At 33.0% G+C, this 16523-nt stretch overlaps 4 protein-coding genes and 1 long non-coding RNA gene across 8 annotated transcripts; 1 reads left to right on the top strand and 4 right to left on the bottom strand.

The window, feature by feature from the left end:
• Nucleotides 953-4050, bottom strand: LOC109350826. 4 transcript variants are annotated; one of them, XM_019592131.1, is made up of 3 exons: nucleotides 3286-4050; nucleotides 3088-3168; nucleotides 953-2421 (listed from the first exon to the last, which is right to left on the bottom strand). In XM_019592131.1, exons 1-3 carry the CDS (start codon nucleotides 3703-3705, stop codon nucleotides 1129-1131), a joined length of 1794 nt encoding a protein of 597 aa, XP_019447676.1. In that variant the 5' UTR covers nucleotides 3706-4050; the 3' UTR covers nucleotides 953-1128. The 4 variants fall into 4 exon arrangements, with proteins under 4 accessions (XP_019447676.1, XP_019447677.1, XP_019447678.1 ...); XM_019592132.1 differs by having other exon boundaries at nucleotides 953-2418; XM_019592133.1 differs by lacking the exon at nucleotides 3088-3168 and having other exon boundaries at nucleotides 953-2418.
• On the bottom strand, nucleotides 5442-7296 carry LOC109350822 (photosystem I subunit O-like). The gene is made up of 4 exons (XM_019592127.1): nucleotides 7181-7296; nucleotides 6993-7071; nucleotides 6310-6489; nucleotides 5442-5692 (listed from the first exon to the last, which is right to left on the bottom strand). The coding sequence occupies exons 1-4, from the start codon at nucleotides 7245-7247 to the stop codon at nucleotides 5602-5604; spliced, it is 417 nt and encodes a 138-aa protein (XP_019447672.1). The 5' UTR covers nucleotides 7248-7296; the 3' UTR covers nucleotides 5442-5601.
• Nucleotides 5867-6488, top strand: LOC109350823. Its single transcript, XR_002108130.1, has 2 exons — nucleotides 5867-6183; nucleotides 6217-6488. It is a non-coding gene; the product is annotated as an uncharacterized LOC109350823 (long non-coding RNA).
• On the bottom strand, nucleotides 8002-9043 carry LOC109350821 (F-box protein At2g27310-like). Its single transcript, XM_019592125.1, has one exon. The coding sequence runs from the start codon at nucleotides 8962-8964 to the stop codon at nucleotides 8017-8019; it is 948 nt and encodes a 315-aa protein (XP_019447670.1). The 5' UTR covers nucleotides 8965-9043; the 3' UTR covers nucleotides 8002-8016.
• Nucleotides 10453-11486, bottom strand: LOC109350819 (F-box protein At2g27310-like). Its single transcript, XM_019592123.1, has one exon. The coding sequence runs from the start codon at nucleotides 11419-11421 to the stop codon at nucleotides 10468-10470; it is 954 nt and encodes a 317-aa protein (XP_019447668.1). The 5' UTR covers nucleotides 11422-11486; the 3' UTR covers nucleotides 10453-10467.

Raw genomic sequence — 16523 nt, 5'->3', positions numbered from 1 at the left:
CCTCATCATGGAGATGATTTTGGTCTGTCAACTAATTTATGACACTAATTAGGAAGGAATATATGGTTGGCGCTAGATGTTTGGACAATGGGTTCACCAGTTAAAAAACAAAAACGAAAATTGTCAAATCAAATCAGGCATGTCTAAGTGTTGGTTCAAGTGGTACATATTTGATTCCCCTTAAATAAGATCTCGGGTCCGAGTTTTGTGATGGAAAAAATTCCCGCTGGCAGAATTAGTCAGCCTTACATAACTATAGATGTTCTCAGTTCAGATATGATTGCTCCCGTACAAGGATACAAGTGTGTAAGAAAAAAAACCAAACATATCTCAATAGGATTTGTTGATCCAAACATATAACAGTGTTCATATATTGGAATGGTTGGAAGTATTCAATAATTGTCTAATTTGTTAGGCTGTCACGGTTCTTGTACTCTTTCATTTCAATGACAAACATACCATACCATACACCTCAATTACATTTATGTTCTCTCACAATACCAATCTGTTTGTATCATAAGAAGCTCATTCATTTTGTTTATGGAAATATAACAAAATCCAATCTAATTCATTCCAATCTCATCATCACTCGTAATTTATATGTCAAACTAGACATGTTAGATAACATCCACTATCTTAAAACATAGCTTTGAGACTAACCATTAAGCCACAATATTAATACATTCTATTAAACAATAAGACATTGATGTAGTAGTGTAATACCTCACTGGATCCCTAAGGTCGAGTGTTCGATTTCTGGGAGGGACAACCACAAACCTCGAAAGAGATTAATTACTTACCAAAAAATGTGAGGAGATACCTTTGGTAGTACAAAAATAAAATCACTCCATTAATGTCATATCCCTTAATATTTCTGTGTTGTCCATGCTTCAACACAGTCTTTTAAAGCTAGAAGTAGATGGCTACAATAAATAACCAGAGCCAAAACTGTTGAATTGTTGCATGCAACTTTACATTTTCTTGCTATAATAACACTTAAACGCATTAGAAGAATGAGCCTTGAACATACTCAATTCAGAAACCTCCATGAAAGAAAAGCATTTAACAGTTTGTAACAGAAATAGCATAAGCTATCTATATGGAACTAAGTTTCAAAATTCTTAAACATCAGCATTTTCTTTGAGTAGGGAGAGAATTTTCTTCAGCTTCTCCATCAATATACTGCAAAGTCAATGATTGACCACTTCTTTGAGGAGGATTGGAACATGATATACAATCTAGGAGACTCATCATAGGCCTATAATTCTCACCTTCTTCCTTAATATCTTGTACCTGAGCTCCTAAATGAAATTCAATTGCTCTTTGATCAGAACTTTCCTTAATATTTAGACCAAAGTCCCTCTTCTTGTTGAAGCAAATACTTCCCCACTGAATTCTCTCAGAGAAAGATTTCCTTCCTATATCTTTGTCTATTGAAACTCTTTTTGGTTCATCTTGTGCAACATTTTCACAAGCATAGCTCCACTTATAGCTTTTATTGTCATTGTCTAATATGTTTAATTCAATGCCAATGGATTGAAGATCACTCTCACCTGAGTCATCATCTTCCAAATCTAAATCATTCTCTTTCTCTACATTTTGAAATCCATAACAAGTTTTGTTTAAACAAGACTCGAGATCCTTGAGTTTTCTGAAGACTTGATCAACATCACCACCATTTTCTTCTTCTTTAGTTCTCAGAAAGCTCCCAAGCTCACTTTTAACCTTTTCCAACACAGCATTTTTCTCCTCAAATTGATATTTAGCCTCTGAAAGCTTCATCCGGACTCTTTCCTCGCGCAAAACATCGGCAAACTGAAGCATTTCCCTTTCCATTTCCACCTCTTCTCGAACTTTAGCCGACTCCTTTTTCAGTTCCTCTACTTGTTTACTATCTTCACCAATACCTTTAACTATTTCATCACAAACTTGCTGAAGAATCTCTTTTGCTCTTTTCTCCCTTTCAAGCTCTTTGGATGCTTTTAAATAGGAAGCTTTTACATTCTCCATTTCCTTGGCAATATTCTTATTCAACCTTTCACTTTGTCTTCTTAGCTTCTTTTCAACCTCAAGCTCTTCAGCTATACATGTTATGGCATAGCGAATTTTCTCCCGTTCTCTTCTTTTCCAAGCAATCTTTTCTTCTGTAAATTGCTTCAAAAGAGACTCGATATCGTTATGGTTTGAGGTCTGCTCTTGGATCAATTGTTCAATTTGAGTGCGCACCCAATCAAGCTCATTGCTCATAGTGAAGATAAGGGGTGTGATTGATGAATTCTGCTCTTGAAGGCACATTTGGTTTAACACCTTTAGAAGCTTCTTTGATGTAGATATGCCGCTTATAGCTTCCTTCAGACGGTTGTTGACTCCAACCATGCATTTACTACAATTCTTCTTGTTACTTGGCTGGTTGCCCGCCTGCTGCATTTCGATATTTTTCAATCGAAAATGTTTTGCGAACAACAATTATCGACAACTTTCAAACAACATTGGTTATTATAATGCAAATGCCAAGTTATTTGTGTTATATAAAATGTTAAGTTATTGGAAAATTTGTGTACATATAGCAATGCTGTATTTCAATTTCATACTTCTCACCAGTGAGAAAAAACATATGAAAACGAATCATTGTCTAATATAATTCTCAAATATTTGACGAGATCTAGATATACTTTTCTATATAATTTATCAATGAAATGCAAATTTCTAGTCTGCATGCAAGAAACCATGTAAATTACATTTCAGACAAGGTTCAGAGTGAATAATAGAGGTTCAATCTTAAACTAATTGAGAGATGTCTAGAGCTTATTCTTAATACTAAAGTTGTTGATTGTTAAGACAAACTAGTCTTGATTCTTGATGAAAAATTGATCTTTCTGAATCAAAGTCATATTAAACAATTTAAAATCTCAAGCCAACTTATTTCAGTATTGTTAACTTGTTATATTGTATTCTATCATCCTTTCCATCATACAAATTTTACATTAAAAAATGGTTAAGTAACTGTATGATAGACCATGAATTCATAACTAATATACTTATATGCCTATCAATTTCTAATAACTTAGATAAATTAGTAAACTCTACCTCCATTAAATTGGCACTGCAATGAAAAGATAAGGCTGCCACTCTTCTATTGCAGCTATGAACTTCAGAGCCTTTAATTTTCTGCACAATATGGTAACGGTAAGCATAATTCATGCCAGAACATATGAAATGACTTCAAAACAGAACATTCACAAATGAAAACAAATAAAAAAAAAAGTGACACTTTAATGAATTTACCTCTGAGGATGGATTTGATAACATGTGTGAGCCTGATGTATATAACCTCAGACCCTTCTTGACCTTCATTGGTTCCACTCCATTGATTTCCCATAGTGTAGCAGCAAGTTTTCTAGCTGACACAGAAAGCTCCTTATCTTTGGAGGGTACCCTTGAAGCATAATAAGGAAAAGATCCATTTTTGTGTTGAAACATAGTCATAGAAGGTGACTTTGTTGTTGTTCTAGTTTTCCCAACCAAAATGGCTCTCTTGAATGTATATCTTGTGACAAAAGAAGAGGAAGATGAGGAGGAACAATAACCTCTCTTTCTGATCTTGTTGTGCTTCTTCTTCTTCTTCTTCTTCTCTTTGAGATTATTATTAATGTTTGATGCTGTTGTAGTATGACTTGAGGACATGGTGAAATGTGTTAGATGCATATATAATTAGCACAACATGATGGTACTTTTCCAATGTTTTGGTAAGATGGAAAAATTGGAGTTGAATTCAGCAAAAGTGGGGTATGAAGGATCTTCTAATACTTCTTTTTTTCTAGCTTCTTCTTCTAATATTATGATGGTGTGTGGGAATCAATGACTAAAGAGAATTTATTTGGGGACTGAAAAAAGTGGGAATCTTTCAAAATATGGGAAGATACGTTTGAGAATGTAATAAATGGAAGGCTTTAAAGTTGAGTTATTTGAGAGGGAAAGGAAAAGTGAGAGAGAGAGCAGAATACTGTATATTGGTAATTTCTATTGTTTAGAAGTTAGAACTTAGAGAAATTCCCAATGGAAAAAATGCCATGTATAGTGTATATTTGGTATGAGACTATTTTAGCTTACCAAAATATGTGGAATTGTGGAGTAGTTTTAATCTTAAGAATGCAATTTAAATTGCGGTTGTAGTGGCAATTGTAATAATGGTTGTGATCGTATTTGAGGTAATGGTTATGGTTACTGGTTATTGTGACTGTGGTCATTGTGGCCGTTGCGACGCAGGTTATTTTGAGACTAAAAAATTATTTTTGAATTCAATGCAAACTGATACGGTCTAAATGCAATCCGATGCGCTTACGTTGTAACCCGATGCTACTGTGTCATTGTGATTCGGAATCACACCACAATTGTGGTGTGATGCAATTACATCAGCACCGCAATCGCAATATTGCCGCCGCAATTTAAATACAGATACATAGTTCCCCTCTCAATAAATATTTAATGGGAAATTTTCTTATCTCAGTTTCTCAGAGCGAGTTTAAGAAATTTCATTAATAAATTATATATTCTGATTAATTCTCTTTGGAAGAGTATGAGGTTGGGTCTGTGGATCGAAACGGTTCAATGTTTGGGAAGTCATCGCTGGATTATGAGGTTTATTTTAACAAATACAATGGTGACAGAGAAAAACAACAACATAGTGCTTGATGATTGATGCATGGAGGACCCCGCCACCACCCTTTTTTTGGTTTCTTCTTTTGCCATTCTTTCTTTTGGAAGGGTAACATAATATTATGTGACTTCATCCCTTGTCCATTATGTATAAAAGTACGTGTGGTACTTGATTAATGCTTACCAATTATTTGCATTAACACATTTATGTTTATCTTCTTTCATACATATACTTCATGTTACTAAGAAGAAACCCTACAAACATATCATGATGTAGAGTGTGATTAGGATGCCACAACTAGTAGCCTTGTTAATGAACTTGGTGTGTGTAGAATTAGGGTTTGTGGATGATTTTACTTGGAGGCTATAACAAATCTTTCATAGGATCGTGTCCACACTAATGAGGAACCCATTATTCTGATAGGGAAGATGAGATGAATGTGACTCATAACGTGTCCTAGGAACAAAATATAGAGATGGGGTTATTGACCAAAGATGGGGCCAAAGTTTCCACCATTGCATGGGTCCTAATGAGATCGTGTTGTTAAGAGTCTTTTAGAGATCTCATTTCTAATAGAAGGGAACGTGTTGAGATAAGAAATTAATTAAACAATGAAGTTATGGGAAGACATAAATTATTGAAAGTTGAAACAAAATAGGAACCACATTCATCAATATTTTGAACATTGCCAACAAGGCAATCAAGATCCTCAAGATTTTATTTTTATCGTTTTCTTCACATGATACTAAACATGTATTATTATGTATTTATTAAGATCTGCATGTTCTGTGGAAAATTCAAGTGTTTTTATTTATTTAGGAGGAATGATTGGATCACACAAGTAGCATGATGATAATGTACAACAGTGGAAGCCATGTTATAGAAATTTCCATTGTAGGTTACAATTAGAAAACAGAAAATAGATCATAATAGAAGTTGGGAATTCAAAAGTACTTCTCATTCCTTCCCTTGAAGCCAATTTGCCCAAAAGTGAGGGTGATGAACAGCCCAAGGTGCCATGTAATAAGCCATAACCTGCTCAAGATATACATGCCTCAATCATTTATAAAACATTGCAAGAAAGGTTCTGAAATCATACAAACTTTTTTTCTGGTACAAAAATCATATACTTCAAATGCAATAAAAGTATATATGTGACGACAAAACACTCATCTATTTATTTATGGAAAGGAAGAGATAGAAACTAATAGATGTTGATATTTTATGTCACACAATTCTACTAATTGAACTGATTCTTGAAAACTCATTCATGTAGTGTGATCTGATCCCATAAACACTTTGTGGTGATGTTACGAACCATTGTAGTGCAACTATTTCGGATCATATCGGGGTCACATTGGGTTGTATCGGATGGTATTAGACCTCATTACATTCAAAACCAAAATTCCAATCATAGAAAACTTTACCCTACAATAGCCTTAATATGCATTGTGACAGCCACAATATTTCCCAATGACAACCAGAATATCAAACACCATGATGTAATAACAAGACTATATATGTAAGTTGTTCCACAAGTCCAATTAATTTTTCATAAGTATTATAATATCATCATGATGGTTGAAAATTGAAATAGAATAAGGAATGAAAGAATTAAAAAGAAGAGGGTGAGTGAGAATATTGTGACTAACCAAAAGTGTGAAGTAATAGCAGGAGGGGTAGGGAAGTGAGAAAGCTCAGCAGCAATGCTCTCAAAGAAGAGGCCTGTGAGACTCTTACCATCAATAACAGGTATGCTAGAAGGTGCTATCCAACCAATTAATCCATACCCAATTACATTCAAATCTCTCCTCAGCCAATCCCTCTCAAAGCTTCAACAAAACAAGCCAATGCCACATTATTAAACATATTCAATACCATTCACAATTCATCTCATAATTTAATTTGATACACTTAATATGAATATACATGTCCAACCAATCCATGGTAGTATCACTTCATATATGACTTCTAAATTAATCACTATAAGGGTATGGAAATATAAAACATTATATAGTCACATTGTGCATTATAATGATGCATGTCCACACAACACAGATTAAATTAATATACAAGTCCCTGAGCCTCACCAAAATTAACACAATAGCAAAGACTTGCAAAGTTTGTTTAAATGAAAGTTTTAATGTTGTTTTCTTCTGTTGAGCGACTTGGTAGAATTGGACTCTTAGTCCGTCATCTAATAACCTAATCTTATAATTTTTGGGGAGCAATTATAAATTTTTAAGCTCAAATAGTGATGAAGGATATGCATATTAATTTAACCTAGAATATTTCATGTGATAAAAAAAAAAACTAAATTAGCATAGCAACTTACCAAGTAACCTTTCCTCCACGAAATGATGCGCAAGCTTGCGTAAGAGGGTTCCTAGCCATCACTGTGGATTTCAAGAATCCTGCAAATTTAACAAAACAAAACCCAAAACTCAGAACATGCATGCATGTCAATAATGTCGTACAATCATACACCTACGGCTTATGTTAGAAAGAGTAGCGCGTTTTAACCTGAAGTGAGACGTGGTAAGATCGATGTTCTGCCAAGTCCCATGACAGTGCCAAAGGTTGTTGCCATTTTTGCTATGCTCTTTGTTACTTCATTATTCTCTGTCTTAGTTATTTATTTTGGCTAATACTATGATTCTCTACAAAACAAAATAGAATCCTTTAGAATAGACTAGGATTGAGTGGATGGGGTTGAGACTCAATAACGTTGTGACATGTAGGAGATTGAAGATAAAGTGGGGTCTACATCAATTAATCCCTTCTCTTAATGGGAGCAACAAAGGGTATATATCAAATGGATCTTTGCATAGTCTTAGACTAAGCCCATGGTAGAAGACATACATGGTTATCAAGTATGTGCACCCTTGTTCTTATTTTCAATAAATATGATTATATTTGATTTCTTCACAAATATTTCACTTTTCTAAGACCTTACTTCCTCTCCCCTTTTCAAATCTAAAGCTTTTTTTATTATAAATTTTCCTGTAATATTTTTATTTTCAAAAGCACTTTTAATATCATGTTAATTTACATTTTTCCTTGAAGTGAGATGAGCATACCATTTCTTTGGAGTAGTGGAAGTTGTTTTTCATATTGGTTAAACTCGAGGTTTGTGTAAGCCAAACCAACCATTAGAATTGATCTAATAATCAACTTTAACTTATACTTTTTTTTGTTATGTGGAGGGAATAAAACCCCACATTTTTTAGTGAATATACACCCCTACAACTAAATAAAATCAAATCCATACACCTAATTGAAGGAAATTCCATCATATGAGTGTCCACTTCCATATAGTGTAACATATTTGCTATGATGATAGAGTTGAAGTGGATTGATTAGAAAGAGATAAAAGAAAAGAAGAATGCAAAAATAGTGAAAGCCAACAACATAGCAAACATATCAATTCTCTTATCTCTTTCCATCAACCTCTCTCTCCTTTCTCTTTTCATTTCACAAAACTTGTCATACCTCTCTTTCCCATCAACTCTTTTTCTCTTCACACTCTCCATCGCCCTCTGCATAATTACCATACTATCCTTCCCTATCACGTGCCTCCCATCCATATCCTCCATCTTCATACTTACCTCCCTCACTTCCATCTCTCCCATTGTTTTCCCACAACACGTGACCTTCACGGTGCACATCACCTCCTCCTCTTCAAAAACCACCGCGTAAACCACCTCCAACTCTTCCGTAAGCCACTGCCACCGCGCCGACACCGCCGTCTGGCTGGATAAGTTCGCCGCACGCTTTAGGATGGGGTCGATGATGATCCAACTCAACGTTAGATTGTGTTGGAGGTGGTTAAGCCATTGAACGTCGTCGTTTGGTGGTAGTTTCAATTGAGTGGGGACCACCTCGTCGTGTTTGAGAAGGTCTATCCATAGAGGTGAGAAATGGAACCAGCCTTTGTTTGTATCGGTGCGGAGGACTCTGGAAAAGACAGCTTTGCCCTCGTAGTATATATCAACGGCTGAGATTAGTTCTGAGGGGATTGGAATTGGACGGTGGGGATGGATGGAAGGGGATGGGAAGGAATCGGAGAAGATGGAGAAGTGAGCGGCGGGGAAGGTGGAGATGAGGGAGGAGGTCAGAGGGTCGTTTAAGGAGGGCCAGGTGTTGGTGGTGAGGGTGTGCCAGAGGTGGTTGTTTTCGGTGGAGAGACGGCGGAGGTAGGAGGAGGAGGAGGCGGCGGAGGAGAGAGATTCAGCGTCGAGGCGGCTGAGGATGTGAGAGTTGATGATGTCAGGGTGAAGAGTGATGATGGGTGAAGGTGGCATCATATCATAATAATAAATACAATAATAAAATCAAATGAACTTGGTAGTAAGAATTGGTAAGATATTTATAAGTTTGAAGATGATGAAAAAAAGTGAAGAGGGGCACCTCATCATTTATACTTGTAATGAGATATGAGATAGTTAATATATCATTTCAAAATTTATTTGTATTATTTTTTAAAAATTAATGATAATAAAATATAATAATAATAATGTGTAAAACTTATATATTATTATTATATTTTTTATAATAATAATTAGAGATGATAAAACGGATTGTCTGACCTGTTTTGTTTGTGCCCATAAATACTGCAAATTTAAATGGGCGTGGACATGCCCATATTGTCTTAACATACAAAACTTGCATGTTCAAGAAGAGTTTTAAATCGGGCTAAAGGGCATGCGTTGGTCGTAAACATTGATAAATAATTAAAAAATTATATAATAAAGTAAAAAATTAAATAAAGTAATTGAAGAGATTTTTTTTAAAAATATTTTGATATTTTATATGAAATTGAACAAAACATATCACATCACACATTTCTTAGGTATTAAATCACGTAATATCCTACTTTTTTAAAAAAAAAAAATCTTATTTTTTCTCTCTTACATCACATCACGCAGTCCACATTGTTGAATAGAAACACATGAGGTTAGGACTATTTTGCTATCTCTAAATAGTAATAATAAGGTATGTCTTTATGAGTTTGAATGCGATTAGATTAGGATTGGAGAGTTGGAAAATGGAATTGGTGAAATAGGAAGTAGGAAGGGTCAAGGTTGGGTGTAAGGTGAGGGAGTGTAAACGTGGAAAAATATTCATTCACACCTTTTCATTTCATTTTCCATTCTCAAAATGGCAAATGGCAAGTAGCCAGTAAATGGAACCATCATACATATAGGTACGTTACCACGTAAAGTGCTACATCAAATCAAATCAAATCGCATTTAAAATAGAAGAAAAAGGAAATTGATGTCTTCCTCATTTTCTCTCCACTATTTCTTTATTACTAATTTTGGATAAAAGTTCAATCGCTCGCATTTATAGTGGCATGTAACAATTCAATTAAAATCCCTCTAAACCCATTCTTATTTTCATCCAAAGGTTATGGATTTTGGATGAGTGTTAAAGTTATTAAAGCATTTTTATTTTAGCTACCTACCTCTCAATCTCTCTTATTCAACCAAACCAAATAAATGAAAATAGATTCTCTTATGCTTTTTTCTTTCCCCTCCCATTCATTAAAATTATCCTCATTCTCTCTTCATTTGAAGCAAACATAGAGTAAATAAACATTAACATATCCATGTCATTCAAGTTAAAAATTAATAAATAACTATTTTTATAATCAATCATAGCCGATAACACCTGTAGTGGTACAACTTATAGAATATCAAATGTGTACTCAAGTGAATTACGCTCATTCTTTTCCGAATCCAAATATATACTCTTATAACATTAATATATGAATGTCTATAATCTTAACATTTTAAAGATATAGGGTTCTAGCAAACCCAAGAATACCTTAGAAAGCAAAAGAAGAGTACAGAAACAGTGAATGCGAGAAGCGTAGAATCAGCCACCAAATCAAAATTCTTATATTTCTTCAGCAACCTTTCTCCCCTTTCTTTCTTCATCCTACAAAATTTCTCATAACTCTCTTTCTTTTCCTTCCTACTCAATCTTTTTCTGTTCCCAAACTCCATTACCCTCTGCAAAATTACCATACTATCCTTCCCCATCACGCGCCTCCCATCCATACCCTGCATCGTTAAACTCACCTCCCTCACGTCCATCTCTCCCCCCACTTTCCCACAGCACGTGACCTTCACGCTACACTGCACCTCCTCCTCTATCATAACCGCATACACCACTTCCAACTCCTCCGTCAGCGTCTGCCAGCGCGTCGACACCACGCTCCCGCTCGACAGATTAACCGCGCGTTTTCTCGTCGGGTCGATCATGATCCAGCTCAGCGTTAGTTTCTGTTCGAGGTTTTTAAGCCATTGAACGTCGTCGTTTGGGGAGAATTTTAACCGAGTGGGGACCACCTCGTTGGGTTCGAGTATGTCTATCCATAGAGAAGAAGAGAGAAACCAGCCCTTGCGTGTCTGGGTGACGTGGCATTTCGAAAAGAGTGGTTTTCCATCGTAGTATAAATCAACGGCTGAGATTAACTCTGATGGCTGCGACGGTGAATGGTTTTCCATCGGAATAGGACGGTGGTGATTGATACAAGGGGAGATTAAGGAAGCAGCAAGTGGGTCGGTTAGGGAAGGCCACATGGCGGTGGTGATGGAATGCCAGAGGTGGTTGTCGACGGTGCATAGACGGTAGAAATCGGAAGAGGTGGCGGCGGCGGAGAAGAGAGCATGAGCGTGGAGACGAGTGAGGATATGAGAGTGAATAAGGTGATGAGGAAGAGAAGAGAGAGAAGTGTTGTTGTGAAGTTGAGCCATATGGAGATAGATCTACAAGTATAGAAGAGAAAAGGTGAAAGATGAAGAATTAGGAGTGTCTTATTTATATGTATGTGGATATGTGGTGATTGTGTGTGTGTTGGGTTTAGAGTTTAGTGTTGAGAAATGAGAATAATAGGAAGGGTGCTGAGTCAAGTTTGGGTATAGGTGAACTTCAGCCGTTTCATTAGACTCGGATATGCTAGTCATACTTACCAAAAACAAATTATTCACTGCATCTTATTACACTTTATTCAACAAATATTATCAAACTTTACTCAATAAATTATCACTTTCAATTCTATATGGTGTCAAGTTTGAAAATTAATGGTGTTAATAAATAAATGATAGATAATTTGTTGATAGTACATACTGTAATCATAAATTATTCATAAATTTTGTAACATTTTATTAATGATTTTCTTTGCGGTGAGCTATCACTATACTAATAGATGCGGGTGTAAACAGTTCCAATCTAAACTGTATAATCGATGAAATCGAACTAAACTAACATGTGGTTCATTTTTATTATTAGGTTTTGTTTCTTTTTTGTAAGGAACCTTTTAAATTCAATTTGGTTTATAGTTTTAAAAATTAAGGAATCATCCGAATTAAAATTAAATCAGGTATCAAAGAAATATAGAAAATAATATTATATAATTGTTTAAATAATTTCATGGCTTTAATATTTTTAATACTACATTCAAACAACTTATAATTACTTAGAGAAGTAAAGTTGTTTTACAAAGTTGTAAACAAACACACAATAGTTTTTGAGTTTACATAAATCATTTTTGCTATAAATATTTTTGAAGAATTGTTTTTTTTTCAAAGTCAAAACAAACAAGCCCTGTATATGATATTTTTTCTTGTGTTTTTTGTTTATTAGTATACGGTCCGTTAGTCTAAGATCAACAACTGATACCAAATGGCACTCTACTCACATGTGATTTATGCTTTTTGTTCCATATCCAATGTTGAAACCAGACCAGTGATAAAACAAGTTTCACTTTAATTACAACAGCTTCATCCATATTATTCAGTGAAGGAAAAAACTATAGTGTTCAAGTTATGCACCATAATGAATCTCTCAATGGATAAGTTGGATGGTAAAGAAGAATATTTACTATTATTTGCACGATAATTTGTTCATGTATTCTCATATTATTCAAATATTAACTTTCTATAATAATATCTAAAGAATTTAATATGTGTGGTAATTAACATTATAATGTATTTGGTAGTCGATAACTATTAATAGCGATGTATTTGTTAATATATGCACATCATATTTTCCTAATATACATAAGCAAACAAGTGATTATACCCACCAGCCCAGTATTTGTCTCTGTTTGGAATTTGGCAAACTACACAAAGAGAATTTGCCATGTTCGGTAATTATGGGGACATGCTATTTATATATATAAATCCAATAATTTGAATAGTTATGAATACGTGGTGGTAAAACATGCATATGAATATGAAAAGAGAATTGAAATGTTAAGTGTACGGAGCCGTCTCAGCATGTGGTTCTAGCATAGTGCATAATCATAGTTGATTGGTCCTTCAACTTAATTTTGCCGCCCTAATTGTTTAATATATAATAATACTATAATATTATTAACAAGCATATTTAATGAAACTTAATCACCATTTCAAAGTAACACGTAGGTATATCAGAAATTATTATATGATTTATGATTAATAATCTCAACCAAATTCTTGTCATTCTTAATACCTTAATGATTTAAAATTAAATTAATTTTGAGACAATTCATCTTAACAATTATAAAAGGATCTCAAGTCTAGAGGCCTCCTTAATTATAATTATGTTATATATAAACAATAATTTTATTATTATTTTATCATCAAAACTTCATTATTTTATAGTCTACACATACATGGTTCATCCAGGGAAAGATATAAGGCCATCCGTCTTATAATTGTTTTATAAATATACCTAATTTTATAATTATTTTATATTCATATCCCATCATTCTATAATATATATGGTTTGTCCAAACTCATGCTTATTTAACAACCTCATAAATTCATTTTTGGATTTGGTGAGACAAGTTTTTTATGTTATTTGTATATATACTTAAATATCTACATCTTCTTTATTATGAAAATCTTGTGAAGGAACTGATAATCTTTTTTATCTGGTTCCTTATTCCAAAATATAGACTAATAAAATCTTTGTTTTAGGCTTACAAAAATATGGTTCATTACAAACATTACTTTCTAAAGAAATCTCATATTTATTACATTAGGCTCCATAAAGAGCTATATAGGCTTATTTTGATTAGTTTATAAAGGTGTTATTAAAATTTGCTCTAGATAAAAAGATTCATGCTTGACATGTTTCATGCAATTGTACATTGCGTGTGTTCAACATATTTCAGAATTAATGATCATCAATTAAGTCCCCATCATTTAGTTAAGTGAAGAGCTAGTTTACTTAACAAAAAAAGTGCTTTTGTCTATGGCCGAAATTGTTGAACCCCACTTCATTGTTTATTAATAATTGAACAATATTACATTGGATTTTTGCATCATTATTAATATAATGTTATCTTCATCTAACACCCACTACAAAATTATCCATGCACAAAATAATCACTAATGCATGTACATATACTATTTACCAAGTGCTCAAATTATTTTTTATGATTTGGTAACATATAATAACATTATCATCTATTATGTCGGTGGTTAGTGGGTCAATTTGGTCCATTTAGTTACCTTTATTTTTCTCATAATTTTGGCATGTATAAAATGACGTGTTGCTACAGGATTTAAACTCTGCACGCATCTATTCAAATCTTATCTTCTCTTTATATACATTGCTAAATATCTTATAAATGTATTATTATCATGATCATGTAGCTTTTGGGAGCATGTTGTTGTCCTACACAAGCATGCCTCTCAAAAATGTGTCACATTGTATATAATAAATTATGAGTGGTTAAAAAAAATATTCAAGTTAAAAATTTAATTATTAAGTATTTTTATGGTCAATAACAACTTATGACATATTCAGTAACATAAATTATGAGATATAAGATGTATTCTGTTAAATGTTTTGGTTATTGGGAAGATATATTAAGAATTTTGAGCTGCATACGTTTTATCTGTTTAGTCAATATTAGCTAAATAAATAATAATGCCTTAGAAAGACTTAGCTAATTTTTAAACAAATAACTTGTTTTGATATTTTGGGTAAGAATTCAAGTATGTGTAAAAAGATGTACGATATAGAGAAGCTAGGAATGTAATAAAAGTGATAAGTCCAAAAGATATAATAACACCAAACTTTGGAGTTAAAATACTATTATGATATTTTTGTTAACAAAGAAAAAAATGGTAAGGTTTTGAAAAAGATGTCCTCATTATACATTAAATTATTATATGTATAAGTTGATCGATTATTTTGAAGTAAAATGAGACTTAATTTGAAGAATCTAAGTAATGAAGTTTGAATTGAAAAGGTAATAGATGGACTCATTTGTCCCTTTAAAATTCAGTTAACAGCCGCCTGAATGGACTACAAGCCTGTCCTTTTTAAGTGAATGGGTGAATTTCTTTTTTCTTTTATTATGGGATGCCTTTATTCATAATCTAGATCGTCAGAATGATAAAAAAGTTAACAATTCGATTCTTGATAGCGACATTTGTTGGCAAGAGTAATCATACACTTTAAAAGGAATTGGATCTACTAAGGTAAAAAATAACACCACACTGTTTAAACAATTCTCACTTATGTATTTTTTACAACATTATTCATTTGAAGTTATTCTATAGTCACATTTATACGATTATTATCAAAGTTTTATATATATAGTAAATGAGTTTGTTAATAGAATATCCTTGTTTATTCAAACAATGTGATGAAACTATCCAAAGTAGTTTTGTAAAAAGGACAAAACATTATACAAAATAAGGACAATAATATTATACTAAGTTGAAATTCGATAATATATCACCTGAAAATGGACTATTACAGTGAAGTGAGTATTTATAAAGCGTGAATGGTACTAATTGATATGGGTAAAATAAAATAAACCACTCACTTACAAATCATAAGTAACATCCGAATAACTCATCATATATGGATTTATAATTTCCTTTGTTTAATAATGAAATAAGGAATAATAGGAGCTAGCTGCCAATGAATATAAGAGGAGCCGCCCTACTTGAGAGTCAATTTCTAATGTATCAAGTAGCTTGGTAATTCTGCTCCATAATATATAAAGGATTTAATAACTATACACTAATAATATAAGTGTTTTTTAAACTTTCGGCAAATCAGTCACTATTCATATATTAATTATCGTTGACTATGAAACAAAAGTGATATAAATCAACGATAATGACAATGTAAAAAATTTACACTAACATTGCGCATATTTTAAACTCCTATATAAACTTGGTAAGTGCCATATAATGATGTAATCAATGTTTGTCCCTATACAGAAGATTATGCCCATAAAATAATCCTACGCTACAACACTATTTGACCAAACAAATCACATAACGAATGCTGTGCATATAAAATACTAATACAGTTGCCACAATCTTTGGTCACTCAAAAGAAAAGTATCATTAAATAAATAAGTTGTTAAAAGTTTAAAATATCACTACATAACGTAAAGTTAAATTAATAAAAGATTTCGAGTACCACTAATTAAGTACCTTAACGGACTATTATCGCAATATTCTTAGACTTTAAGAGTTTTATAATAATATTTTTCCTAGTGGTCCAAATTGATTACACTTTAAAAGACGAATTTGAAATTTTAGTCTATTTTAATATGCTTAGTGTTAGGATAAAGCAAATGAAGATGAATTATTTGCATAATTGAGGACTTGTTAGTGTTAGGATAAAGCAAATGATTCGTCATCTGATTAAGAGTTTATCTTGACTAAGATGACAAAGTTATGATGCAATAACAGACCCCTAAAATTAATAGTAATAATACTCAATTTGTAGTGGACCTGATGCAATACCACATAAGCATGTGAGGAACATATAAATTAATAAATTATGCTATCTCTCCATCATAAATATATTTCAATTAGAATCATTCTAGGTAAGTATT

Source organism: Lupinus angustifolius, chromosome LG06 (assembly GCF_001865875.1).
Source record: "Lupinus angustifolius cultivar Tanjil chromosome LG06, LupAngTanjil_v1.0, whole genome shotgun sequence".
Taxonomy (NCBI): domain Eukaryota; kingdom Viridiplantae; phylum Streptophyta; class Magnoliopsida; order Fabales; family Fabaceae; genus Lupinus; species Lupinus angustifolius.
The sequence above is the reverse complement of the archived record's forward strand: the minus strand, read 5'-3'. Positions and strand labels throughout refer to the sequence as shown.